The following is a 27,898-nucleotide window of genomic DNA, read 5'->3' on the forward strand; positions in this document are numbered from 1 at the left end:
TCATTATTTACAAAGTTGTACGCACACCTTACACCATATATAAAGTTTGCATATCTCAATACCTGAAAAATAGACTTTTTATTTATCTCTGTTTTGTCCTCACTTTTCGCTTCAGCTCCTCTACAGGATGTCCATCTGGAGGTGGTCCCGATCGCTGGCAGAAATCAAGAAGTAAATCTCACAGCTATAGTGCTGCCCACTGAGGCAAACCTTACCGTGTTTTACTGGTGGATTGGAGATAACCTTCAGGTACTCTGTGGTAATTTATAACTATACACATATTAATATGTTTTTATGGCACTGCTTTAAATGCTTCCTATTGCAGACGCTCATTTTCACAATGCTCACATTTCAGTTTTATTTGTTTTTCTGTTTTATTAGAGCCGTTTGTGTGTTTATTTTTTAAGTATTAAAGTCATTGTGCGGACTTTAAAACAAAAACAATAAGAGCTGTTTGCCCATGTATTTTATGAAGAAAACATTTTTTTAGATGCTTATGCTTGAAGGTTCAGGTGTGGCTGTTGAAGTGTTGCCTTTATACAAAACGTGTCTTTCCCCTCGACAGCCAAAGCTGACCCTGGAGAACAGCCTGATTACAAGGTTCTCTGAGGAGGGCGAAGTTCCTGTGACAGTTCAGGCTTCCAATGGTCGCTCCATGGTGCAGGACAGCAAGACTGTCATTGTTTACGGTAAGATAAAACATCCCATGAAGGTGTTCAGCATCAGGGGATCAGGGGCGGACTGGTGGGCTGCCTGCTGCTATACAAATATATATATATATATATATATATATATATATATATATATATATATATATATATATATATATATATATATATATAAAGAATGAATGATAGTTACGTATCCTTCCCTTCAGTCCAGGCCTGGCCTACACGGCCAAATTTTTGTAATTTCTGTGAATTGATATCCAATTCAATCATATCATGTTTAGACCCAGTGCATTGGTCTAACACTGCTCGTCAAAATTTTTGAGCTGCCCAATCAAATCAAAGGAGGCAGGGTTGACTGTATTAGAATAAAAGTATTATTTGTAAATAGTTAAAATCCATTATTCTATAATAAATAAGGACTATTTTATTTTATTATTACTATTAATGTATTATTTGGACAAGGAAACATCTAGTGTCTTCTTTCAGAAAAGACCATGCTTCATTAAATGCAAACATTTTATTTTTGTCCAGGCATGTCCATGTCTGGTCTGTGCTTAAAAAGAAGCAGCCAATTAAAGGGACAGTTCACCTAAAAATGAAAACTCTTTCATCATTTACTCACCCTTACTTCATTCCAAACCCATTTGATCCAGTTTTTTCACAAAACATAACAGAAGAATGTTTACACTGTGTTCCACAAAAGGAAAGCATGATCTGTCAAGCTCCAAAAAGGACAAATACAACCACTAAAAGCACCATGAAGGCAGTCCACATGGCTCCTGTGCAACATTCAAATTATTTGATTTTGGTATAGTTAATCATTAGTGATACTTAACTGAACTGTGTAAAAAATATTTTAAATTCTATTTGCCTGGTAGCACTAAGAAAGACTATACAAATTATAACTTGTATGGCTTAAGTGTGCCAGATGTTCATTACTGTAAGTGATGAGCACAAAAAGCAAAAATAGCATTTATGTTATATTATTGTGTTGTATTTTTATGTTAGTAAGTGATGTTAAATTGCTCTAAACATTGTGAACCGGTGTGTTATGGTTTGGTGTGTTGTGAAACGGGGACAGAAAGTCCAGGACCAATTTTTTTTACCCCAGTCTGCCCAGTATGTGGGACGAATAATCCAAAACCACAAGGATTTTGTGACAACCACAGATAGTAAATGATTAAATACACACATACACCCTAAGATAACCATCATTCAGAGGAACAATATATCAATACTACAGAGTTTGAAACAGATTGAGAACAATCAATGTACTGGTACTGTTTCATTTCTTGATTTGTGTGACATTTAAAATCTTTCTAAACCATATTTCTTTCTTGTTAAATAGAAATAAAATATTCATGCGATTCCCGAGCTGGATTGAATATTTATGAGTGTGGTGTGATAGGATGAGGTCATGCTTGGAAAGCAGAAATGACAGTCTTCCTCAGAGACAATGTTCAGCTTGAATGCAGAATGAAGAACTGTTGTGCACAACTGTGTCACTTCACTGGTTCATATTGTTTGTCCTCAAACTCAAATTGAACCTGTTGGGTTACGTAATTTAATAAATTAAGTTGGATGACATTGCAACCTAAATGTCTGTAGACAAATGACTTGGCTGTAAAATTTTCAGTGCTTTTTTTTTTAGATCACATCTTTTTAACTGGTTATGCGATTTTTTTTTACAGAATATTTTTCGGGTCAGATGAAAAATCATCCAAAAATTTCAATTATGTCATTATTTATCTACTTAAACACCTTCATGTCATTCCAAACCCATTTGCTTTGCTTTGCTATAGTAAAAAAAAAAAATTTTGTGTGTGAGAGCCTGACTGATAGACAGTGAGAATACAATATATAAATCTTCTGGGTGTTTTTGAACATATCAGAACCCTGTTTGTTAAAATAAAACTGTTGTTGTATGGCAAGATTCTTCAAAAAATGTTTGTGTTCCACTGAAAAAAATAACAGCATATGCGTTTGGAACGACATGAGGGTGAGTAAATTAAAATTTGATTTTCTTGGTTAAACAATTCCTAACTGATTTTGAAACTGTTGCTGTGCTGTTTTTCTAGTCTAAATATAGAACCTGTCCTTTGTTTTTGATTGACAGCACATTTTTAGTTGCCATGATTCATTATACTGTATAAAAACATCTCTTACTTTATACAGCCTGATTTTTTTTTTTTTCAACTGCAGTATTAACTTTTAATGTTCATCATGACACCTTAAACGTCTCTCTTCAGATCATTTCCAGGTCATCCCATTGAGTTTCAGTCGCAATTTGGACCGCTTTAACCCAAACATCCCTGAATGGAGACAAGATGTGGGACAAGTCGTAACCACAATTCTTGCTAAGGTTCTCGCTTCAGTCATTAACATACACATACACACACATTAGAGCTCTGTTTGTTTTTTTGTAAAACATTTTACATTGTACTCATCATATCGAACTCTTTGTCTAATAGCTCACAGGGGTTCCTCAGGACTCTTTGGTTACCATGGTAAAGCCTGGTCTTCCCACCACTGCAGACCTGTATGTTCTTCCTCCAGTCAGCACACCAGTGAAGAGGAGTGTGTTTGTGGATAAGGTAGGTGTTCTATGAAGAAGCCACTCGAATGAGAAGAGATAGATGCTCATTCAACAAAACATTAGTCCAGCAATAGAATTGTTGATACGGTGGCCTAAAATGGACATCCGCAAACAACTTGTCAGATACTATCAGGAAAAAACACGATATAGAGTTCATTGAATCGAATGTAAACAGAGAGAACATTTTGATCTTAAAAGTGTAGTAGGAAATTTTGAGATTAGCTAAGATTAATAAATGCTGTAGAGGTATTGTTCATTCTTATTCATGTTAAGTAATGTAGTTATCTAATGGTAACATATGAAACCTGATTGTAAAGTGTTACCAGTCATGAGTATTGAAGTGATGTTTGTTAGTATTAAACTTGTGTGTGTGTTCTTCATTTCTGTAGCGTGTTCCCACCATAAAGCAGGTTCTGAGTGAGAACAATGTGAGCTTCATTGTGAGAGGAGGGTTACGAGTGTTGGTGACTCTGGCAGCCTCCGATTCAGGTGAGCAAAATAAAACAGATTCCACAACCTTCAACAACCAAGAGTCACTTAATAATTATAGTTTTACAGCAAGCCCTTCATCAATAATTACTAAAACATACAATGTATTTCTAAGGACCTATAACTAGTGAAATGTCTGCCAGCACAACAGAGACTGGTGCGTCACAATTACCTCTCGCTTTTAGAAGTGTCCTCTTCACTTTAAGAATATTGTCTTGCTAAAATAATGCGAAAATAATGGAATAATGTCTTGTTTCTGTTCTGTTTTCTGGTCTAGTCTTTACGTTGAGTTGACTTCATTTACTCTTTATGCATGCTTCTGTTGGCTTGCATTTCTGTTTGAGTTTTGAGCTTGTCAAAGTCACAGTGCTTCTTAGTTTTAATAACACATGCATGTTTGAGTATTGTTTTTTTGTAAACTTTCCGTTAAAGATCATTTGTTGTGGTTTTTATTCTTTTTTTTTGGTAATTTTTTTGTTGTTGATGTTGTCTGTATCACAGCCACACAAATGGCTTCATCCACACAAGGTGTGTACATTTGTGTGTGATTTGTGTGATTTTGGTTCTGATTTTGAATTGGTTTTATTTGTATGTTTGTTTTTAAAGTGTTTGGTAAGTTTCTAAAAAGTGAGTCAGGTGACGATTAAAAGGATAGTTCACCCAAAAACGAGATTTCTCTCATCAAGCGTAAACTGTGCCTTTAAAGCAGAGGTCTTCAATCCTGCTCCTGGAGGGCCACTGTCCTGCAAAGTTTAGTTCCAACCCTAATCAAACACACCTGAATCAGCTCATCAAGCTCTTCAGAATCGCTTGAATATTCAAAGGCAGGTGTGCTGAAGCAGGTTGGAACTAAACTCTGCAAGACAGTGGCCCTCCAGGAGCAGGATTGAAGACCTCAAAGTTTAGCAAAGTCAAAATTGGTATGAAATGAATGAGAAATGTGAGCAAGGGTTTGATAACGCTATATATGCTGATGACAGAAGCTGGTCTCCTGCAGGTTCTCGTCTGGCTGCTGCAGGTCCAGGTGTTTGGGCTCTCGCTGTCTTTCTCCTCATAAGCCTGATCTCTGCTGCAGCATTCATACTCTTCAAGTTTAAAAGGTTTGGCAGTTACTTCAGTTTTTTTTCTATTCATAAAATACAATTCATTTACATTTTGAAAATGCTACAATTTTGAAAAGTATAGGCTATTTCACATATTTAGAACACTTTCCTGTCATTGCTGATGTGGGTTATTAGGACAAACATTTTATTTACTCTATAAATCCAATTTCCAAATGGATGGAGTGAATACAGCTGATATAACTTCATATCAGAGCTGTCTGTTTTGTAGGTATAACATGCACACACCCATTGTGTCTTGCTGCCCATCACTGAATTGCATGCTACACATATGCACAACCACATCCACTATGTTTTTTAGAGAAGCTTTAATCTTTCAGTTTCACTGTCCTGTCATACCCCATCACAGAAGAATGCATGCTCAGTCCCCCTGTCTAATTGACAGCCAGCTTATATAACAGAACATGAACTACAAAACTGTGACAGGAAAAACTACAAAAACCATGGTTCCTTGCTGAGGCCAGAGGAGAGCAGCCTAACGCGTCCCTGGCTGCGTTTCAGAAAACTGCCAGGGCGAAACGTCTACGCCCAGATGCGCAATGAGAAGGAGCAGGAAATGACCAGCCCTGTCAATCACAGTGAGGACACGCAGAATATCATTCAAGGCGAGGAGTTCATTGATGACGACCTTGACTCGCAGACACTAGGTAACACTGGAGGTAGAAGCAAATTCACAGTTACCCTAGACTAACCAGTCATTACTAACAAGAAAGTTGTGATCAGTCTAACATCAGTTATTCAGAAATGATGCCATTATTTGATTTTTGTTTTGGATAACATTTCACAATAAGGTTCAATTTGTTCATATTAGGTAATGCATCAGGTATCATGGACTATACTTTAAAGCATTTATTAATTTACGTGAATGTTTATTTATATACAATTATTATTGTTCACTGTTAATTCATGTTCATTCATAATACACTAATGTTAAACGGAAAGCTTAAAAAATATTGTGTTGAATATGAAGAATTGTTTTTATGTATATGTAGAAATGAACAATAACCAATATTCACAGTTCTTAATACATTAACTAATGTTATGAAATGCAACCTTATTGTAAAGGATTGGGTAAAGAGGCTTTATCACTTTTACCCAACATAAAAATGATTCATATTTTAATATTTTTAAAAAAAGTGATTCCAACATTTAATTACTATTTACCACATTGCTGGATTAAAATCTACACAGCCCAAAAAAGACTAACTTATAATTGATCCAGTATAATCTGTAGGTATCGTTATTAAATGTCTACATGTGTTACATTGTTCAACAACCTTGAGTGCATTTTTTTTTCACCTGCTGTTTAACAAGACCTGTTTCTGATGTTCTTGTTGCCAGGCAACCACTCAGGGGTGGTGTTGAGCATAAACTCAAGGGAGCTGCACAGTTACCTGACCAGCTGATGACCAATGTGGAGGTGCCAGTGATGAGCACAATAGACTATGCCTTCCTGTTCTCTCCAGATCTGACCCTTCAGAAGAGAGAGCAGAGACACACCTGCACCAAACCTTCTCCTCCTCCTCCTCTCTCTATCTTCTCTCTGTCTTTTCCAGCCTCCGTTCCCTCATTCCAGAAGGTGGATTTTGTAGCCTTCTGCTGATGACCACGTACGCTCACATATATTTCCTGTCTGTCTCTCATTTGCTCTTATCACGGGAGCACTTACTAATGCCCAGGGAGAAACTCGTTGACAAATGCTTTATTTTCCATCTTTTTCACTGGCTTGTTTTGTGTCCTCTCCTGTGTTTTTTCTTTCGTTCTAATTAGTGTTTTTTGACTCTCTCAGGCCACTGAGTTGTCGTGGTCACTGTAAAACTCAGATGAGACTGAAAGGTGAGTGAAGGCCGAGCAGATGTGCTGCAGATGTGCTGCGATGCACATAGAGCAGGATATGATACACATTTAATTCAGGGGAAGCAACGTTTGTTAGATATAGCCAAAGGGACACTTAAGATATTCTCCATCACCTTCTTTTTATTCTGTTGTAAACATTGTTTAAAGAAATTTTAGTTGAACCCATCACTTTTCATATGCAATAACACATCACATGCTTTAATTAATAACAAAATATATTATTTTGCCCTGTTTCGTGGATATGCTATGCAGTAAAGTAATTTTTGTCTGTGTCTCATCTGATTCTGCAACATGTTAGTCATACATCATTAATAGCTATGGTGAAATTAGTCATTGCGATGATGATCGATAACTGATTACTTTGCCCAAGAAATGCAGACATACATGTTTTGCCTTTTTTAGCAAGCAAATAATGTCTCGATTTATGTCTAAAAGGCAGGTGCAAGAAATGAGATACCAGTTACTGCCGAATCAGCACAGCTAGAATCTTGGTGTTTCTGGGAAAACCTGCACCAATTATCAGGGTCGGCGCTTACGTTTACAAGGCCCAGGGCTGCATCCGAAATCACATTCTTTCCTACTATTTAGTAGGTGAAAAACAGTACGTGACAAAAGAGGTATGTCCGAATTCACAGTGCTAAAAGATAAAGGAAAAAGTACCCAGATTACCTACTACTTCCAACGAGATTGGCCCTGTCCCAAATGGCACACTTCATATGTACTTTCAGTCTTGTGGACTAACAATGGCTGCCACGTGCGTGTGTCCATTAAATCCACGAGACCATAGTGTGTCCCATTTGTCATTTTAGGCCTCAGAAGTGTGCTCGCGAGCGCCCCTTTGCGGTTGATATGTGGCCTTGATGCGCACTTTTGTCGACTGCTCGCCACAGTAGACTTCTTCCCGACAGTCAAAGCAGCGTTACGTCACAGAAGTGCAGACTCAGAGGAAGACCATCAGTGTGTAGGGTGCCATTCTGAAATGTGCAAATGATTGACACTTTACATGAGAGGATTTGTGAATGGCAGTGAAGTGACTCAACTGACGCTGGAAGGTCACTTGATACCTTGGCAGGATGGCGGATGTAGTATGTCCGGATTACATTCATACTACACACACTCATACTATATTGAACGTACTTTTTTAGCGGCCGGAAAATAAGTACCTACTCAGTTGAGCACGCAATTTCGGATGCAGCCCATGACATCTTTTTTGTGGGTGTCCCTACGATAGGGCCCGGGACGTTGCCTCTGGAAATAGTCAGTTTGCCCCCGGAGACCTATTCCTGTCTGTTTTCTCCAAGAACTGCAGTGCCAAATATTCATCATTTAGATTATAGTCCATCTTCTAAGGCATCTTCACTGCATAATGAAACATTATCCCCTAAAAAAATCAAATCCCATTGTTCATCGTTGAAATCCTTTGTGAACGCTAGCTAAATTCATATGCTTGTTTATTTATTGGACTTTACATTTCCTCAAGCATCAGCCATCGGATCTTGACAGGGAGTCAACAACACAGGATGATTCACAGCGTAGCGTGCGCTACCTGTCAGGTGTATTGTGTGTATAAGCCTATATTAGGCGTAGAAGGAAGGACACAGTTACGTTCCCTATCGTTTGGCTTGTATATATAACAAAGTGTACATAGATCCTTCTGTATATAGCCCCTCCTAAATATGACACTTTCAATAGACCAAAATGTGCACTGTTTTCTCCCAAATGCCTCGCACTGGGTTTTCTTGAATTCAGGAGTTCTACGTGGACGTGAAATGATCACTTCTGCATCTTTGTCTTTATTCGGCGTTGTTTACTGAAGGGTATTCTTAATATTTCACATCTATATCTATAACATTCACACTCACACGACTAAAGAACTGTGTGAAAAGTGGTGCACTCCGTCTGTGTGCATACTGATTTTGTTTCGTCATTTCAAGGGTTCAGCTATTTAAATCAAGGTGTCTGTCTGAATGGACAGTTTGTGGGAATCACTAGTGTTTTATGGATTAGGGTCTCTCACTTGCACTAATCACAGTTAATGGCTTGTACAGTGTTGTTCAGGTGGGTTCAGGGAACACGTCATTTTCAACTGAGAAAGACGCTGTGCATCTTACATCACACTACATCAGAGAGAATCAGTTCGGGAAGTCTTGACCAAATATGAATATGATGTGCAGGTTCACTGTCTCTTTAATACATTCTGTTTGGAGATTGAGCAGCCTATATTTTTCCAAGTTTGATGACGGTCTTGGGTCAATGGATTCTCTTAGCATAAACCAAAAAGACAGCATCTCTACACTGATCAGTTTATGTATAGCAATTTCACAAGCTTGTTCATTTCTACACAATGCAAATGGTGTGGACTTATTGCACCAGAAGCTGAACTGTCTTTTTTAGCCTGTGTATGAAAAGTTATTTAGTGGCGTCTGGTGTGTCATCTATCATGAAGTGAAAATCATTGCTTGACTGTTATTGGAGAAACATCTCATATTCAGAGATGTTTCTGCATCAGTTTAGCTTTAGGAATGGCACTCTCCAGCAACAAGGACACTTCATAAATACACACCAGGATCCTTTCTGAAATTAAGACTCAAGTGTGGTGGAGAGACACAGTTGAACTGATTCTGTATTTTGTTCAATTTCATTTGTTCTTGTTCCTTTATAATGTAAATGTTTTTGACTCCACTGCAACAAGTGAAAAGCACTTAATCAGCGTGTCTGAATACAAACACACTAACTGTAAAGATTTGTTTTGTTAGTTTGAGCTGTTTAATAAAGTTTTAACATTATTCATTAAGCTGATGCCTGTTTTTTTTTTCAGTCTATGGATTGAAACGTACGTATATAAAACCTTTGATGTTGATGCCTCCTTTTCATGACCATAACGTCAATTTATTTTATTATTATTTGTGATTTAGTTTATGCATTTCAATTCCAGCAGTGAATAAAGTACAAAACAGTTGAATACAATGCAGTTTGGTAATTATTTTTTTTATTTTTTTTAAGAACCAAATATGAAGCATGTTAAATTAAACCAAATATTTAATGAGAATTTCTAAACAGCTTTAAATATTGTAACGACAGGTTCTCAGTACTGTAATCTGTAAGGCACTCTTTAAGACTTGCAAACCCTGAGGTCAGATTATTCTACTGAATTAAAGTGTTAAGATTTCTGTAGATGCATGGACCTTTACATTTTCTGTCATTCACTTTTTCTTCTGTGGTACATGCAGGTACACTCTACTTGAACGTCATAGTGCACATATTTGAACATAAGCATTTTATTTCACAGTACATGCACTTGCGTGTACTTACAGTGTACTTACCTAAGAACTGGTTAATGTAAGGTAACTACATGGGTTAAGGTTATGTGTAGGGGTAGATTCAGGGTTAGTACCTAGTTAATACCCCTGTTATTGCAATTACTATAATAAGTACATAGTATGTACATGGGGAACAGGACTGTAAAATAAAGTGCTACTGAGGTTCTTAATCATTATCATGAGAACGGATGTACAGGCCCCTCACTGTTTTGCAATTGTACAAACAAACTGCACACTTTCATTGGATTCTCAGTTACAATGTCAATATAAATGCCAAAACCTTTGATATATATATATATTTTTTTTTTTTTTTTTTTTTTTTTTTTTTTGATGATGTTTCAGATAATGACTTTGACTCATGGAAACATTCTTGAAATGTTCATTTAGTTGCATAAGTAAATGCTTTGGGTGCTGACATTTTTTTTTTTTTTTCTCAGTGCATAGATTCAAAGCTTCAAAAGTGACATCAGTCCTTTGGCTTATATCAGGCTTGTGAACTTCCCACACAAGCCTCAGGTCCCTGCTCTTGACCATTACTACTACTCAACTTAACATAGCATTGCAATGTAACAATAAAACAATACTAAATAGCTGGGCTATTAACCACATCCAACTTACAAACAAACTATTACATCTTAAAGAAGTAGCCTATACTCAATTGTGTTAAACTTAATGAACAAATGTGCAACATACAATGCACAAAATACAATATCTCTTGGTTTGTAGGAAATGTGGAGGGAAAACACTGCACACACACATTATCCTGGATCACAAATCTACAACAACAGCAACATACAGTACATTATGTAAAATAATAATAATAATAATGTAACACTGCAAAACGATTGCTAATGTTAGTGGTTACATCACTTTGAGACAAAAACAGGCAAGAAAAGGCACTTTCAGTAACACGTCTTAACAGTGTAGTATAGCTTTAAGATTAAGACAAGACAAAAGTATTTGTGTAAGTGCATTGTAACGATTCCCTTGTTTTCATTTTTATCGGCAGCTTCAGATAGCTTTATTTTTGTCCTTCGGGGATCATTTGATCAGATTGGTAAAAAACATGTTTAAAAACATTTTCTTTCTTTATTAAAATATATATAGTTTAGTTAATCACAATGTTTATGATTTAGGCTGTGTAGAATGTTCAGTTCTGTGTTGCTTAAAGTTCCAATCTGCCACCCACATCACAGTTTTACATGAGTGATTTACCAGTGATCTGTGAACCTGTTGCCTGAATCATTAAAAAGAATTGGTTCGAAAGAATAATTCATTTCCAAACCACTAATTCAAGCACCCTAATTCAAGTAACGATTCTGTCTCAACTCTGAACAGTTGTAGCTTGGTAACCCTCGAAACGTTTTTGCAGCCGATTCGAAATAAAATGCTTTCATAGTAGACGTGATATTTGTTATGTAACATACAGTTGAGTGAATTTAAAGCTTTTCTGTGAATTTTTTAAATAATTTGCAACATTTGTTGTACAACATACCAACACATTTCTATATTTCAGCATCAGAAAACTGAACTGAAAGCTTACACAGGAGGACAGTATATGTCAGTTCACACTCAAAAGTGTATGTCTATCATGATGTAATACACTTCGCACTATCTCTTACATGTACCTCCTTCTCTGTCGGCTACTCATCCCTTTAGTGACAATTTTGACATTTTGGGTGGCATCTCTGTTTGTTCACATTGCAGCGGCAGCCTCCACTTGTGTCTCCAGGACCCTGAAGTGAGAAAGACATGAATCTCTGTTTCCAACTATTAGATATTTACAATTAACAATGATTCTTTGAAATCTATAAGTCATGGTATTTATCGCTTTGTCATGATAACCGTCCATCGTGGCATGCTTTAACTGCCGGAGCGTAGTTTTTAGAAATGAAACCTACATTACACACTATGCTTGCTCTTGTTTTCTGAGGGATGATACCCAATGGAGCCAGAGAGTAAAGCTTATATCCCAGTCTTACTTTAGGCCCCCAGCGTGGTCCTCTGGTGACCCAGCAGATCTCGGTGTGGCAGACAGTACAGCGGAGCCAATCGCAGCCCTCCTTCTTCTGCACAATGATGCCGCACTGAGGGCAATGCATCGCCTCTCCAGAATTAACAAGAGTCTGTTCATGTGTGAGTGAGGGGACAGAAGACAACAAAAAGAGAGATGAACATTTAGCACTTTCAACTGCAATAATGCAGTGGGTTTAAGATGATGTCATCTGAAGAACATGCCAAAGGAGCTTTCTTAACATGAACTTTGATAAAAGAAAAGGATCTGGATTAGTATGTGTTTGACCTTCAGCAGGTCTCTTGTTCTCCGAGCTGCAGAGTCATTGATGGCGCGAGCTGCTAGATCATCCTGATATTGCTTACAGTTCATCCCTTCATGAATGGCCTAAGTAAAGGAAAAACAAAATATGTTTTAATGTTTAATATGCCAAAGTCATTCACCTCCTATTATAATGAGAACCTAATAGAGAAACAAAAAAGCCTAGAGTAAATTGTACACATAATTATTTCAGTGTGCATTTGACATGCAGACATACCTTGCAGAGCAGGCAGTTGTGTTTTTTGCACACTGGGCAGTGGAAAGTGTTGACAGTATCTTCATAAACACACCAGCCAGGACAGTCTGCAGTAGCACAGTGATAACTGCCCTCACATCGAGACTCTGCAACAGACAGACCCCTCTGCAACCAGCGCTCATAATCGTCTACTGACACCAGCTGTGTGGGAGAGAGAACACGCGAGGCAGAAATTGGCATAAAAATACTTACAAATATCACTCAACAGATTCATAAAAGTCTTTTGTTCCATGATGCTGTATAAGCACATTATTAGCAAAAGAACAGGCCAAGTGTAAAGCAGCGTTATTATAGTAATTTAACTAAAACCATGAAGAAACATTTTCGTTAATAAAATAATCGTTAACTCAAATGAAACATGAAAAACACTTATGAAACTTATTTCAGCAAGGAAACATTTCTCATGTTCATTTAGTTTAACTTAACTAAAAATAAAACTGAAACAAAAATGATTAAAAACTACAACAATGATAAAACACAACAACATAACTAAAACTTCTAAATTAAACCTGGAATGAAATTAAAAAAATATATATAAAACTAATTCAAAATATGAATAAAAACTGTAGTTGTGTCAGCTGTTGGAGATTATCATATTTTTTGGGGAGTGTCAGGTGCTTGTTCCTAATAGGCAAGATATTTGCCTATAAAAAACAGAATTTAGAAGCCATTTTTGAGATGGCACTTCTTTTAATTTGTGAATCTTTATGTTTGAGTAACTTTTCATTTGATGGGTGGAACAACAAAGATAAGAAACTGATGTTAATTATCCTAATAAGGTAATTACAAGAAAATGGTTAAAGCCAGAGCCACCTACAGTAGCAGAATACCATTCTTGACCATTTTATGTTTTTCTCCTGTAGTTTTGTAGACAAAGAGGCAAATTAAAAGCAGAACAAATGAAAGTTCTCACAGCTCTGATTTCTCTTTCTTGCAAGATGCAGTCGCAGGCGTAGGCCTCGTCTCTGTATGGACATGCCACCTGAGGGTCCTCCGACATCAGAATCATAGAGCGCAGACACTCTCTACCCATAGAAAGACAGTTTTCTTAACAACTGCATGACAAATACAGAACAGTAAATGTGCTCCAGCGGCACACTCTCAGTCTTCCTCACTTGCAAAAGCAGTGAAGACACTCTCGGAGCAGGACTCCCTCGCCAGACTCGAGCTCCACATAGCAGATCCTGCACTCCACTCTCTCTGGGTTAGGAACCAGATCCTGTCCGTCCATCTGCACCAGACGTGCAAAGTTTTCCCTGCGCTCTGCTTCTCTGGCCTACAGACACAGAAAGAGAAGCTGTAAGAACTGAAGAGACAGCCTGTGTGAGGAAAACACACAGCACATGCTGTCACTCCTGAGTGACGGGAACAGGGTCTAAATGCCTACAAGATCCCGATGGCATTTCTGATTTCTGAGCATTGATAATAAATCAGCATATTAGAATGATTTCTAAAGGATCATGTGACATTGAAGATTGGAGAAATGGCTGATGAAAATTTAGCTTTGCATAACACAAATAAATTATATTTTAAAGTATATTAAAATAGAAAACCACACACACACACACACACACACACACACATATATGTGTGCGTGTGTGTGTGTGGTTATTGTTATTATTACTGTTTATATATATATATATATATATATATATATATATAAACAGTAATAATAACATCTATATAAGGATTTCATCTGAGGGGACACCATTTTACATATTTTAAAAACATTTTAATAATTAAAATATTTTTATAATGTAATATTACACATTACTATAATTAATTACTATACTAACAAGAGGTTTATGTAATTACAAGTAGCTTCAAAAAATACACAAAGTACATGTGGCTAACTATAATAACTCTATTTATGTAAATACATGAACACTGTAAAACAACATTATAGCCAAATTACATTAAAAAAAAAGTATATGCACTTGCAATAAATAAAATATAGCTTACATACATTTTGTGATGAAATATATCATGTATGAAATACCTTACACTTTTATACTTTAAAACATACCAGAACTGTAAATAGAAAAAACGTCACACACCTAGATCTAAATGGTTTGCACCTATTAAAAGACCTTTATTTGAGTTTGTCACATAGTTTGTTTGCATAGCCATTTGTCTTTCTTCATTTCAAGGCTATTTTACATGACTAATCATAAAAGAATAAAGCCCACAGTCATGCAGACAAACAAGTTACGGTACATCACAGCCCTAACTCAACCAATGAAGACATGTCTTCTTCTGGTTCCTTCTCATTCACACTAGTTAGGCCTACTCATTAAGCAGATGTTTTATCCATAACGCATTAATTGCCAGTACTCATTGAGTAACTTACCGAATGTTCTCTCATTATATTTTTGTCATCTAAATAAATAGCATAAGCAAAAATTCTCTCTACCTACAACATTTTCACAAAGTCATATCTTCTAAGTGCAAAATTCTGTAGCAGAAAACATGTTTATCAGATGTATTTACTTAGCATGCATGCATTTACAGAGTCAACACTGTTCACAGGTTTAACATGTCAGACACTGTTCACAAACTATTTCGCTTCTCTTCTTCATTCCATGTTAGTTTTAACTTTGATGTAAAATGCATGTTGCTTGTGTGAACAGCTGCAATCTTGAAGTGATGTACGATAAGTTACTTCTGTGGACGTGGTAAGCAAAAGTTGGTGTTTAATGTTTAACAAACAAAAAAGTGTATTGTTGGATGACCCATCACAGAAAAAATGAGGCTGGAACAGTTAAAAACAGTTTCTCTTAGTTAAGAGATCTATAATCTCTGAACTGAAAAAATTCCAAGACTAGAAAATAATTCAGATCTTGAATATATGAGTGTCAAACTATTTTACAAGAATCTGTCAAACAATATTAGACTGCGCAAGAGCTGTGCAGTCATTTCTTCATTTCTTACATCTACTTACAAAGATATACAATACATCATCTGATGCATGAGGCATTTGCCCATTAAAAGAGTCTGTACCTGAATAAAGTTGTAAACTTTATTTTAGTTGAGACAGCTCAACAATTGGGGGCATCTTATTAGACCAAGTGAAGTAACAGCATCATACATTTATTTGCCATAATATTATAAAAAATACTTCCTGTATGACTGAAACATGGAATATTTGCAGTGTATAATTACATAGATGTTTTTAAAATGGGTCAAAATGTTTAGCTTTTGCAAGTGGTCTGAAAAGGTGCTATTTGAATAGATGAGCTTGACATGGATCAAATTGATTAGCAGTAAATTGTTCAGGCATATACAAGTTGTGCAGTATACTGGAGGATGTTGGTACGGAGGTTGCATTTGCAGTATGAGTGTGTCAAGAAAGACTATGCAGTGTGAGTGTGTGTGTGTGTGGGCGGGCGAGTCAGTAGTCCTGGTCGAGGTTGTGCAGTAGTGAGTTGTTGCCCCTCAGCTCCTCTCTTCTCCCTTTCTCCTTAAAAAGAAATAGAGACAAAAGAGAAGAGATTCAGACTGAGGAGTCAATCAGAGCTCACAAACCCTAAGAGATCACTAAAAGTAGCTCCTGAATAGCGGTTAACCAATATGGGCTTTTCGATGACTGATGACAATTTCTAAAAAATATGGGTCGCGGATGGGCAATACAATAAAAATGATGGATAACAAATGAGATGAAAAAAAAAAAATGTACTGAAATTAAATTGTTGAACACAGACACTTTAAATTTAATCTAATCTAAGTCGGCATGAAATGAAAATTCAGTAAATATCAGTCAAATTTATTTATTTAAATACAAACAAAACAACTATTTTGACCTAAGGATTTTGTCCTAAACTTGGGTGTGAGTGAAGATGTAAAATGCTCGGTGTGCATGAGCTGTGTAAGCCAAAAGCAAAAGAAAGATGCCAATCTCATCTCATAGCTTTCTCAATTTAAACTACAATCAGCTCTGAGTCTGGGCAATTATGTGTGTATTTCGCAAGCCTCACCTGTTGGTACTGTCTTATTGCTTCTTTTTCCTGCTGAATGCGTCGTAGCTCCAGAGCGTCTGGTCTGTAGTTGCCGGGAACAGTGTAGCCTTCAGGTCGGTCTGCGCTACACATTTCACAGCCAGGACGTGTCGGTTTATTAATATATGTACAAGTTGGGCAGGCCCATCCCAGCTACATACCCACAAAAACAATGATTCAAATAAGCACCATAATCTCATCATACAAGTATGCATTTATAAGCATTTATAATATACTTGCTGTTTTAATGATATGTATTTTCTGTTCATGTATTTCACAGAGTTGTTTTAAATATTATTAAAGACTCAATAGTATGAAATGTTAGCGCTTTATCTTGTAGGAAAACTTGTTCTGTGTGTTAACATTATTTTGAACAGCATGTACCTGTGTGCTTGTTCTTTTGGGCGCCAGGGCTTCATTCAACTGCGGGAGCTCAAGGTTGATCAGGTCACGGATATCGCTCAAACCCAACCTCTCTGTCCCTCCAGGACTGTTGCCTGAGAGTTATATTCCAAAATTGTAAATTGTGCAAGACTTTATACAAAAAAGAATTGAGAACGAAATGATTGGTTTAGAAGCCATTTCTTATAATTTAGCAGAAATATTGAGATTCCCATTTAATAATCAACAAAAATTGGTCTGTGTGTAAATGCATGTTATGACTTTGATTGGTGGCCTTTTGTGGTCACGGTGTGTATTAGTGTCTGCGCATACACACTCAGAGTATTATGGCTGCTATGAAGTCTCGTAGGCAGGGTGCTGTATGGCCTTGAGGCTGTGTTCAGTGCAGCTGGCCCATTGGTTACTGCTTCTTGGTGGGGCTGATTAGACGTTGGCACCAAAGCTGGCATGAGTAAAGCACTTTCCTGATCTTGTTGGTACAGCCCTCGGCTGACTCGAGCCTGACGGGCAGAAATGAGATAAAGGAACGCAGTGTCGCCATCTCGCTGAACTCCATAAGAAGCAAGAGAGCGATGATCAGAGCACAAAGACTGGCCGATGACCCAGCGCTGCACACGCGGATGAAAACCATAGTCTGTGAAGACCTTAGAGGGCAAAAACTGTGTGTCATTAACAAAGCTAAATGGTAATTACAGTAATTCTGAGAATCACATGGCATTGGAAAATTATTGATGAATGTTTATTTGATTGATGGTTATTAATGTTTATTTGGTTAATGTTAATCTGCACCTACCTGTTGTTTGAGAGCACCAATTGTGGAGTGGGGGAAGACGTTCACTGTGACACAACAGGAAGAGGATGCATCCTCTACCACCACAGCCAGGCTGTGTGATAAACCAATGCATCAGCTGAGATCAGAATGGCTTGGAAACATAACATATGTGTGTACATGTAAAAATGTGTGTATTTGAGTGGTTGGATGGATTACCAAATGAGTTGGTGTAAATTAAAGGGATAGTTCACCTAATAATTAAATTCTGTCATTGTTTACTCATCTTGTTGTTCCAAACCTGTGTGACTTTCTTTCCTCTGTGGAACATAAAAGAAGATATTTTGAAAAGTGTCTAAGTGTTTTGTATGTCCATTTTCAAAATATCTTCTTTTGTGTTCCAAAGAAGAAAGAAAAGTCACAGTCAACAGGTTTGGAACGAGAGTTTTTATTTTGGGGTAAAAGATCCCTTTAAATATTACTGATAAAATACAAAAAAACAGATTTATGAAACATACTCTCAAACTGTGTCCTAACCAGGTGCAATGTAGCAAGATTTCAGCAACACGAAATGTGTCTGTCTACTCTGAAGGCAAAAACAGGGCATGATGTGACACATTCAATTACAAAATACAGCCAAACAAAACGGTTTCTCTCTGTTTGCCTGCACTCTGTACACTTAATATGATGCTTTACCAGAAAGAATGTTTTTATGGTTTTTCAGGAAGAACTTTGGGTATTTGACATTTAGTTCTCAATTCGAAACTCCCCTCACCCTCATTTAATTTGTTTTGCCTTTGACAGTGAAGAGTGGGGACAGGATGCAAAGAGGGAGATGGCGGTGGGCGGTATTAGAAAGGACCTCAAGCTGGGATTTGAACTCAGGTCACCCAAAGCGCAACCACTGTGGATCAGGGCTAACCTTCATAGAAATCGAAAAAAACAAGTGCCTGACAAAATGTAATGCCATTTGTCGCAGCAGCAGCTGGACAGAAGCACCGATTAACGTGCAACAGACGTCTTTTATCACTTGTCGCTATGAATCTGGTTAGGACACATTGTTAAACTGATGGGTCAATGTCGGTAAACATGTATTTTACCTAATTTCAGTGTCAGTGTAATTATGTTTGGAGGGCTGAATGCTCAGAGCAGCTCTCTGTTTAGCTAAAGATGATGCACAGACAGACGCCGCCCGAACATCACCTGCCTCTATTGCGCTAACCAGCTCCGCACATATCTCCTCTAGAGAGAAAAGAAGAAAGAGAGAAAATGAATAAGGACAAGAATGAGAAAGTTGGATGGGAAAGGAGAGGGATAGAGGGTAGAATCGGAAATGGAAGCAGTTGTCAGCATAATAGACAATTGACACTTTGTTTATTGTTTGGCAACAGGGTCAAGCTGATCGTGAGCAGAAAATGAATACAAGAAAACAAATGACTACCTGTACGTGGCATGGGTGCGTTGCTCTGTGAATCCAGAGGCTGGGGAGGTAGCTTTCCTTCTTCAGTGGAGGAACTAATCGCCACTGAAATAATGACCAAGAGACATAGTGGTTTATAAGCACAGAACCAACAGTAAAAGTCAAAGGAAAATGTATATAAAACTAGAGAAAATGAATAAACGAACAGAACTGACAATAAGCAGTTGGAAGAAAGCAGAAGGAAGGCAAACCTCTATGCGCTTCACGGAGCGATGACATCACCACAGTGGCCCACTCCTGAGCTTCCTGCTCACAGCGGAAGTTGAAAGTGATACGGTCATGTGGTGGTGTTGCCAAACTCAGTTCATGGCACTGTGGGGACTTGATTTCATAGCGAACAGTCTTGAGATCAAACTCAGCAATTGACTAAGTGAAAATAAACAGAGAGAGCCACAAAAATATGATGGGGACTTTTTTTACTTTAACAAAACTCAAAAATAAATGACCTAGCCTATTTAAAACTTATCATGTACTGATTCAAAATTAGGCAATTTCATTCTTCGCCCATTTCATTATTCTGGTTGTATCATAATTTGTTACATTCGCTGGGTACATGTTGTTTTGCAAAGATAACACTGATGAGAATTAAAGTACTGAGATTTCAAAATTATATTAATTCTCTTTGGGATCTCAAAGACCCTGGGTATTAAACATAATTTTCACATGCTATGATTTTCTGAACTTGTAGTTTGTAAACTGTAGCAGGATGTAGAAAGTAATTGGATGTATAACTGGTCAGTGTCCCCAAATAATACAATTCCTGGATAACAACCACAATTTTGAAAGAGTATGCCCTGCACAGTTTTAAAACAGAGGGATACAGAATTAAACATTACATTACATGTATTCAAAGGGAAATTATAGGTCTAAAATAGGTTATATTATATTATTATTATTATTTAACATTAATGTATATTTACCGGGTTCTCTGGAACCCGAAACCATAACGACGTCCATATATCTACAACTTCACATGATGGACAGTTTCACTTTCTTTCTATCAGTCTATTACAGCAAATGAAAGTGATTACAGAAATTAAACATGATTAAAGTGGACATAGGTAGCGTGAAGACCGTTAAAGTTCATTTATGACTCTTAGCTCTCAGCAAACTAACATATTTAGGGGGTGGAGGGTGGATTTCAACAACAAAGACTGGCAAAACAACATGTGATTCACTCATGTGAACTCTATATCAGCCACAGGGAAGCGCTATTAATGACTACGCAGATACTTCTGGAATGAATATACTATCGATGTTGCGTTTTTTTTCTAAGCTTTTATCCAGTGTTCAAAGTACAGCAGACTGAGACTTCGGGCAAGTTCGACATTTCCTCACCACACTGCGTCCAGCCGCTGTTCCGCTGATGTCCCGTAACGCAAGGCGGAATTCCCCTGCCTTCCCCGGGTCCATGCTCAGCTGAAGACGGAGAGATTCGTCTCCGGCGCCCGGGAGACAGAGTGGACGTATACCGGAGTGGCATACTGACACCTTCACTGACATCAAAACAGTGCTGCAGGCCGACTGCGAGGCCTCATGGCCGAGCTGAGACGATGAGGACTGGGCCGGCGGAGGTGTGTGAGTCCACCCGCCTGAGCTCAGCGACATGCCGCTGCCGACTGACGGGATATATCGTGTTGACACCCCAGTAGCAGCCGGGCTTTGTTCGCTAATATGATGCTAGGAGATATCCTGTAACTCTCTGATCCGGACACTTACCCAGAAGTGGCGGCCTTGTCATCTTTGTTTTAGTTTCAGATGGAGGGCAGTCTAGCCAGCGTCACAGCAGGAAGAAACACGGCTCAAGCGGAGACAGACATTTTACACTCTATGAGAGACGCTGCGCCTCCTGTTGAAAACACACATTCAAACCACACTGCTCTCTCATCTGATCTAGGCTAGGGGATATCCCAATTTTCCATGTCAAGCTAAAAAAAATTCTCATGAAACATAACTGTAATGCATCTGTGGTGATAATATGGTTGCACAAAAATACTGTTTCAGGTTCATGCTTTCATGATCACAACTACAAATGTCACTGTTAAACCATGATTACTGTTGTAAAACCATGGTACATATTTAACCATGTCTAAGTTAGCTACTGCCTGGTTTGTTCCATTTATCTATTTTTCAGGTCTGTGAATTACGTAATCAGGTTACGAAACAGTAACATTAATGGATTTAGTTTGCATTTACATTTGGGAATGTATTCATTTTGATTCATTATGAGAAAATTATTTTTAAAACGTTCAAATAAAGAATAGTAAGAAATCTGCTTTATTTTGCTTATTTTGCTTAACGTTAACCATAAACTGGTTAACGTTACGTCCTAATCGACACATATTTCCACTTAAAACACCTGTAAGGCTGTAACTGTTGAACACCTTCTCGAAATATATATATATATATATGCATACAGTGCCTAAATAATCTGTCTGTAACTTTTTTTCGCTCGACATAAAATAAACACTTTACAGATAATTCAGAAAGGGCTAGTCGCTCTTTGGATTTAAACTATGTGACCATTTCACCTGAATTGACTAGTACATTTAATTGACAGACTAAACAGCCAATAGAAGTGTCCATGTTATTTCACTAAACACTTTAGTGGGCGTGGTCATTATCAACGGAAATGACTGCTAAGAGGCGTGGCTTGTACACTGTTTTCGGATATAGAGGCTGTCGTTAGATGTTTTCGAGATTTTTACGGACATAACACAAGAATCAGAACGCATAATCGTTAACGAAAGGTCTCAAGTGGTAATTTAACCATCGTTTGATCAAGTCGCGTCATTTAAAGCGACGCTTATCTCGTTTTCAGAAGATATATTTGTTCTAGGTCAAATAAGGGGATGCTGCTGCAGTTGCTGTCTTGGAGCTCGACACAATCGCTGAATTTTATGTTGCGTTTAGTCGAAATACGAAGCTTTGCGATAAGAGAAAACGGCTGCAGAATATGTCAGTCTCGACCGAGTCATTTTTAAATATACTAAATTCGCACTGCAACGCATTTATTGCTGCCCCGCACCGTGCGTAGGCGCCAGAGCATTTTAGCTTGTATTGTGTTTTGAGTTGGGCAACAACTCAACAGATCTTTCTGTGTGAACTGATCCCACTGCTCTTTTCACCCCGATTTTTAAATCCGAAAGTGACATTGCAACAGGAAAGGTAAGCATAACAAAACATACTATATTAACAACCTAAGTTAGTTCGTCAAACGTAAGTCAGTAGATGTTGTTTAATGTAAATAGTTTAAATGTATATTTTATCACCTAAACCAATTTGCTCTTTCATTATCCAGTATTGTCCTGTTAACTATTTTGTCAGTAAAATGTCCCCGACTTTAGTCTTGTTTTTTTTTTGTTTTTTTTTTAACCCAATACGCCCTGGTCGATTTATAAAGTAGGAAGTGGGTTGTTGGGGGGAGGGGACGACAGTCAGATGTACTGTTCTTACAGTTTTCAGATGTGAAGTCAACAAATAATCCGTCGTTTTTGTTCCAATAATGCAATTTTATATATGGTGTTTTTTTAATTTGTATTATGTTCATGTAGACTTAATGTAGTGAATGTGCCCATATATTTTTCATAACGCACTAAACGGGAGTCAGTGAACTTTGTATGTAAATAAGCAACACTAGACGCAGCCGAACTGTTTCCTATTGAGCATCTCCATGGCAGTTTCATTTGAACGTGATAGCACTAGTTCCTTTAATAAATTATTTGTATTGTAACAGATTATTGACAGACAATGAAATACAGATACTTGGTTTCTGTTAAATGTGTGTGTGTTTTGTTTTCCAGCAATGAAGCTTTTAGAGAATTCCCTTTTTGAGGCCCTGAGCTCCCAGCTGTGTGTTGAAACTGGAGACGCTCACATCCTTGGCAGGTATGAACTTGGGGATTAATCTTGAGCATTTCTGTTGCCTTTAAACTTATTAGTCCAAGAATTGTGATTTATAAAACAAGGAAATATAAGGGCAAAGTTGTGTTGCAGACTTTGCAAAGTCAGAGGGAGAGAGAAAAAAAAAAAATAGTTTTTACTCCCCCCTCATGTCATTCCAAACTCATAAGAAGTTTGTTCTTGTTTGAAACACAAATGAGGATATTTTTAATGAAACCTGAGATTGAAAGTCCATTCATCCAGAACTGTGACTCTTAAAAAGTTAGCAAGAGACTGTAACAGTAATTCCTATGAATCAATGTTCTCTGTGTGGCATATGTTGATCAACATTTATATACGAATACATAATTCATATGAAGCAATCATGTCTCTTCAGAAGACTTGATACAGCAGATTAATCTGCTCAATTCCTCTGGGTTACATTTATGATCTCATAATGAAGTCTGATTTTTTTGAGGGAGAAGGGACTTTCAATGAAGGATCAAATCTCTCAAGTTTCGTTTTATTATATCTACATTTGTGTTTCGAAGATTAACGAAAATCATACAAGTTTGGAACAACATGAGTAAATGAAGACAGATCTGTTTTTGTGAGTGCAATCGCTGTAAAAAATATTAAGAATCCTTATACAGTAATAATCACAAACAAGTGGAAAAGTCATGGGAATTCTTTGGTCAAAAAGAAGTGGATTTAGATTTTGTGTAATGGGATTTAGATTTAATAATGTGTTTAAGTTCAATAGTCTGTTCTGCTGAACATCCTGTCACACATCAACAAAAATGCATGCTTTCATTCTTCCTGTGGTTATTGTAGTGTCAAATAAAGCGTCATGTGCATCAGTGTTTTAGCTTTTACTCCGAAAACAATAGCATGTTTGGTCTCGGTGCAGGAACCTGCAACATGATAGACGCACTCAGAAGAAAGTTGCAGAACTATTACCGCAATATTACCCACCACGTCAAAAAATGCATCATTTTAGCCACTGTGTCTCTTAATATACCAGTAGTTTTAAACTTAACAACTTCAGATCATCAGTCACAATGTAATGGATATTGAATCATTTTTAGTTGGGTTTTCAATATTGGACACGTTTCTTGGTTAGTTATTTGGTGTTGGATTTAAAACTGGAAATGTATTTTCATTCACCTTGTCAAGGTGTTAAGTAAGGACAAGGTGGTCCGTTACCAAGATGATGATATACCCTGAGACGCGATTGTTGTTGCTGTGACGCAGATTGTAGTATCCTCTAACTAGCACATACCAGTGTGGTTATTTAGGGGTGCATGTAAACACAGCTGAGTTTCATATGAGCTGCCAGCCTCTTTGGCATTTAATCATGTTTCTGGATTAGCGCAGAGTACGGTACAGAGAGATCAAATGTGGCAGCCCTGCGCACAGATGTCAGTATCAGTGTACCTCTTAATAGTGCTCACAGTGGCATTGTCAAGCACACATAACTCATGCATTTGCCTTGGTACAATCTCTATTTTGCGAACAGTCACAATCAGTATCTTGTTACAGGCCTAATTTCAAACTGTCTAGTTTGGTGTGGCGTGTCTTCCCTCAAACGGATCTTTACACGCAGCAGCCGAGTACACTCACGTACACCACTGTTTGCTTTTTTCCCCACTGATTTGTTGAGCTTTAACACTGCTTGCAGTAAGCTGGCTACAGCGTCCTGAATCATATGACACTCTGTGTCCTGCTATAGCCTTTGCCCTTCAACTATAAATAAGCCTGTCTGTGGAGTGTTACTTGGACTCTCTCTTGCATAAGCCAGAAAGATAAAACACATATGATATTCCCATGCTCTCCCTCTTAGCTTGACACTTGTAATATTTTAGCTGAGCCTAAAAGTATAGGTTTGAAAAAGCCCAGCAAGAAAGGCAGATGTCTTGAACACTGCAATACAACAATGTTTATCATATCTTCTATAAAACCCAAGCAATATATTATATATGGCAATATTTCTGTGTAATGATTGTACAGATGAACGAACAATCAAATCATTTTCTTTTTCCCTTTCTCTTTTGCTACCTGTAGGATCGAGAGTTACTCGTGTAAGATGGCTGGTGATGACAAGCACATGTTTAAGCAGTTCTGTCAGGAGGGGGAGCCACACATACTAGAAGCTCTGTCACCCCCTCAGTCCAGCAGCGCTCCGAGCCCTAACCTGTAAGCCTTAACACACAACCATAAGCTTTACCTCAGCTACTGCAGTTGCGCTACACAGTCTCTCTTGTGCGCTTTCTTTTAGATTGGGGAAGAGTGGGGAGGATGGAGAGAACCCATTAAGTGATAAGTGTTGCAGGAAGACTTTGTTCTACCTTATCACCACCCTGAACGAGTCGTTCCGGCCTGATTATGACTTCAGCGCAGCCCGCGCCCATGAGTTCAGCCGAGAGCCCAGCGCTAACTGGGTTAGTATGACTAGCTTCCATTGTATCATGATAACACATCTGCTTGGGTAAAGAAAAAAAGTGCTGTATCATTGCACTTTTAGATGATATTATATGAAATTATTCAAAAGGTCCCATAAACTGAAAGATTTGTGGTTTCTTGTAATAAAACTGGATTCATTTTAATCTAATTATCAATTTGTGTGAAATTTCAGAAACTATGATTTCTTACATGTTTGTTTCTTAAGACTCTTGTTTGTGTCCTCCAGGTGGCTGACTCTGTTAACAGCAGCCTTTATTCTGCTGTAGGGGAGCAGTTTAACTCTTTAGGCCCAGAACTGTGGAATGCCATTGACCAAGAGATAAACCTGCAGAGCTGTGACATCTATAGGTGTGTGTGAAGAGTGAAGAAATCATTTCTCCCCTGCCCTCAGTTGTAGAGGTGTCTAACAAACATTTTCAAACCTTTAAATGTGTTCTGTACATCTATTTTAAGAAGTCATTGCTATTTTGTTTGTAGCTACAACCCAGACCTCGACTCTGACCCCTTTGGTGAGGAAGGCAGCCTGTGGTCCTTCAACTACCTCTTCTACAACAAGAAACTTAAACGCATTGTATTCTTCACCTGCCGCTCAGTCAGGTCAGTAATCACTCACTGTACAGTACACGCTTTTATTCATTTTATTATTACATATTTTTTTTAACATCTACTTCTGTTCAGTGTCCTCAGTAGTTATGGTTGCAGTGGCCTTGACAATGAGTTGGACATGGAGCTGGATGATGATGAAGAGGAAGTGGACAGCTTCATGGAAGACAGGTGAGCTCATATTCATGAAGCAATCTATATAAACCATATAAAGATATGGTTTGCAGGACCCATTACAAGTAAGCAAGTTAGTATGTTACATTGTGCTTCAAGGTATTACTTGTATTTCAGCAATGAATTGTTTGCCTTAGACTTTTAAAGTGGTTTCTTTTGCTCTGTATTGCAGGGTCCCCAGAGCTCTGTGCGTCTAAAGCTTCCTCAGGGATGACAACCTGAGCTTCATCCAAAGGGCCTCGCCGATAACTTTGCACCCTCTTTCTTCTTGCTTTTACAAGGAAAAAAACAACAACTTTATTTTCTGGGGATTTTCTTAAATTTGTGTGTGCTTAATTTTTAATTGTTCATTGTGGACTGAGGAGGGGAAAAAATGAGGCATTTACACCTCCCTCCCATTTACCCCTAAAGAAGATCAAAGACTGTGGCTGAGGAGAATTCCTGGAGAGCTGCTTGGACAAGGTTTGACATGGACTCGTTTAGGCTTTGGTGAGGCTGAGAAAATAAAACCAGTTCTCCCAGGAATGAAAGATAGTCGCATTCAAACACCAGCATTCTGACAGCGGAAATGGGATGTGTGACATTTTTTTGAGCACACTTTGGACTACAAAGACTGCACAAGCACCATTTTTGCCCCTTCCGTTTTATTTGTTCTCCTACTGTTTTCATAATTTGCTGGCCGGGAGGGTGGGATTGGTTAAATGTAAGGTTTGTAGCTTGTGTATGTGAATTTTGTCATTTAATTTAATCTGTTGTCTGCCTATATGAAAGCTTTTTGTGTGTTTTTGGCAGATATTTTTATCTGAAGCAACTAACAGGTACTCCATTAATCCCATGACCCTGGCATTGTTGGCACCATGCTCTAGCAAATGAGCTGTAGACATTTTAGACTTTTATTTGCCTGATATCTTTATATATGGTTGAACTATAAAGGTTTTTTCTTTTTTGTAAGCTTAATTATCTGAAATTCATCTATTTTAGTATACACTGCACTGATCTTTTTTATTATTAAATGTCTGCAGATTTCACATTTTGTTGCTGCCATTTGTTTTTGACTTTCCATAATGTTGGCTTTGACATGAATTTACCAACTCTTGTTAATTTTACATAGTTGAAAGGTAGTATTGAACCAAATATTGTTGAAGCTTTCAAGGCTGATGTATTTGAACCCGTTTATAATCATTTCTCATAACAATGTGAAATTTCAAACAGTGTTGACATTGAAAGAAATGTGAATGGAATCTGTCTCTTGTAGCCTTTTAGGATTTAGATTAAGGATGATTGAGCATCTGTGACAATAAAACTTTAGTTTTGTGTTTGATACCTGAAATCTTCTGCTTTATGAGCATTCCTGAATTGATACTGTCATTTAAGAAATAATGCATGATTTAAATATAAGGAGGCTTCAATGAAAAAATATGAGTTATTTCAAAATTTGAAAAGTTATCAAATTTCAAAAGATAACAAGGTATTGTGTGTAGTGAC

General features: G+C 37.6%; 4 protein-coding genes across 7 annotated transcripts in view; 3 read left to right on the forward strand and 1 right to left on the reverse strand.

Annotated features, from left to right (window-relative positions):
* The window catches only part of sorcs2 (sortilin-related VPS10 domain containing receptor 2), a 187,712-nt gene extending 178,186 nt beyond the window's left edge, over window positions 1-9,526 (forward strand). The window contains exons 20-27 of one of the 4 annotated variants that reach the window (XM_079865607.1): window positions 116-249; window positions 566-689; window positions 2,921-3,033; window positions 3,143-3,265; window positions 3,657-3,756; window positions 4,754-4,856; window positions 5,304-5,536; window positions 6,219-9,526. In XM_079865607.1, the coding sequence (XP_079721733.1) occupies window positions 116-249; window positions 566-689; window positions 2,921-3,033; window positions 3,143-3,265; window positions 3,657-3,756; window positions 4,754-4,856; window positions 5,304-5,536; window positions 6,219-6,283 (995 nt within the window). In that variant the 3' untranslated portion in view covers window positions 6,284-9,526. The remainder of the gene's footprint in view (window positions 1-115; window positions 250-565; window positions 690-2,920; window positions 3,034-3,142; window positions 3,266-3,656; window positions 3,757-4,753; window positions 4,857-5,303; window positions 5,537-6,218) is intronic. The other 3 variants (XM_079865608.1, XM_079865610.1, XM_079865609.1) reach the window with 3 other exon arrangements.
* Window positions 2,542-27,898, forward strand: part of ncapg2 (non-SMC condensin II complex, subunit G2) — a 130,574-nt gene continuing 105,217 nt past the window's right edge. The window contains exon 1 of the mRNA XM_079865616.1: window positions 2,542-2,546. The gene's annotated coding sequence lies outside the window, so the exon portion shown is untranslated. The remainder of the gene's footprint in view (window positions 2,547-27,898) is intronic.
* Window positions 10,340-21,769, reverse strand: shrprbck1r (sharpin and rbck1 related). The gene is made up of 14 exons (XM_079865622.1): window positions 20,630-21,769; window positions 19,483-19,657; window positions 19,253-19,336; window positions 18,912-19,053; window positions 17,836-17,926; window positions 17,359-17,686; window positions 17,025-17,137; window positions 16,620-16,793; window positions 13,761-13,921; window positions 13,559-13,670; window positions 12,607-12,786; window positions 12,357-12,455; window positions 12,037-12,180; window positions 10,340-11,790 (listed from the first exon to the last, which is right to left on the reverse strand). The coding sequence occupies exons 1-14, from the start codon at window positions 20,897-20,899 to the stop codon at window positions 11,710-11,712; spliced, it is 2,154 nt and encodes a 717-aa protein (XP_079721748.1). The 5' UTR covers window positions 20,900-21,769; the 3' UTR covers window positions 10,340-11,709.
* Window positions 21,917-27,857, forward strand: maf1b (MAF1 homolog, negative regulator of RNA polymerase III b). The gene is made up of 8 exons (XM_079865628.1): window positions 21,917-22,459; window positions 23,095-23,179; window positions 25,238-25,369; window positions 25,452-25,614; window positions 25,863-25,984; window positions 26,114-26,233; window positions 26,315-26,410; window positions 26,586-27,857. Exons 2-8 carry the CDS (start codon window positions 23,097-23,099, stop codon window positions 26,608-26,610), a joined length of 741 nt encoding a protein of 246 aa, XP_079721754.1. The 5' UTR covers window positions 21,917-22,459; window positions 23,095-23,096; the 3' UTR covers window positions 26,611-27,857.

This window comes from Squalius cephalus (genome assembly GCF_949319135.1).
Source record: "Squalius cephalus genome assembly, chromosome: 3".
Taxonomy (NCBI): Eukaryota; Metazoa; Chordata; class Actinopteri; order Cypriniformes; family Leuciscidae; genus Squalius; species Squalius cephalus.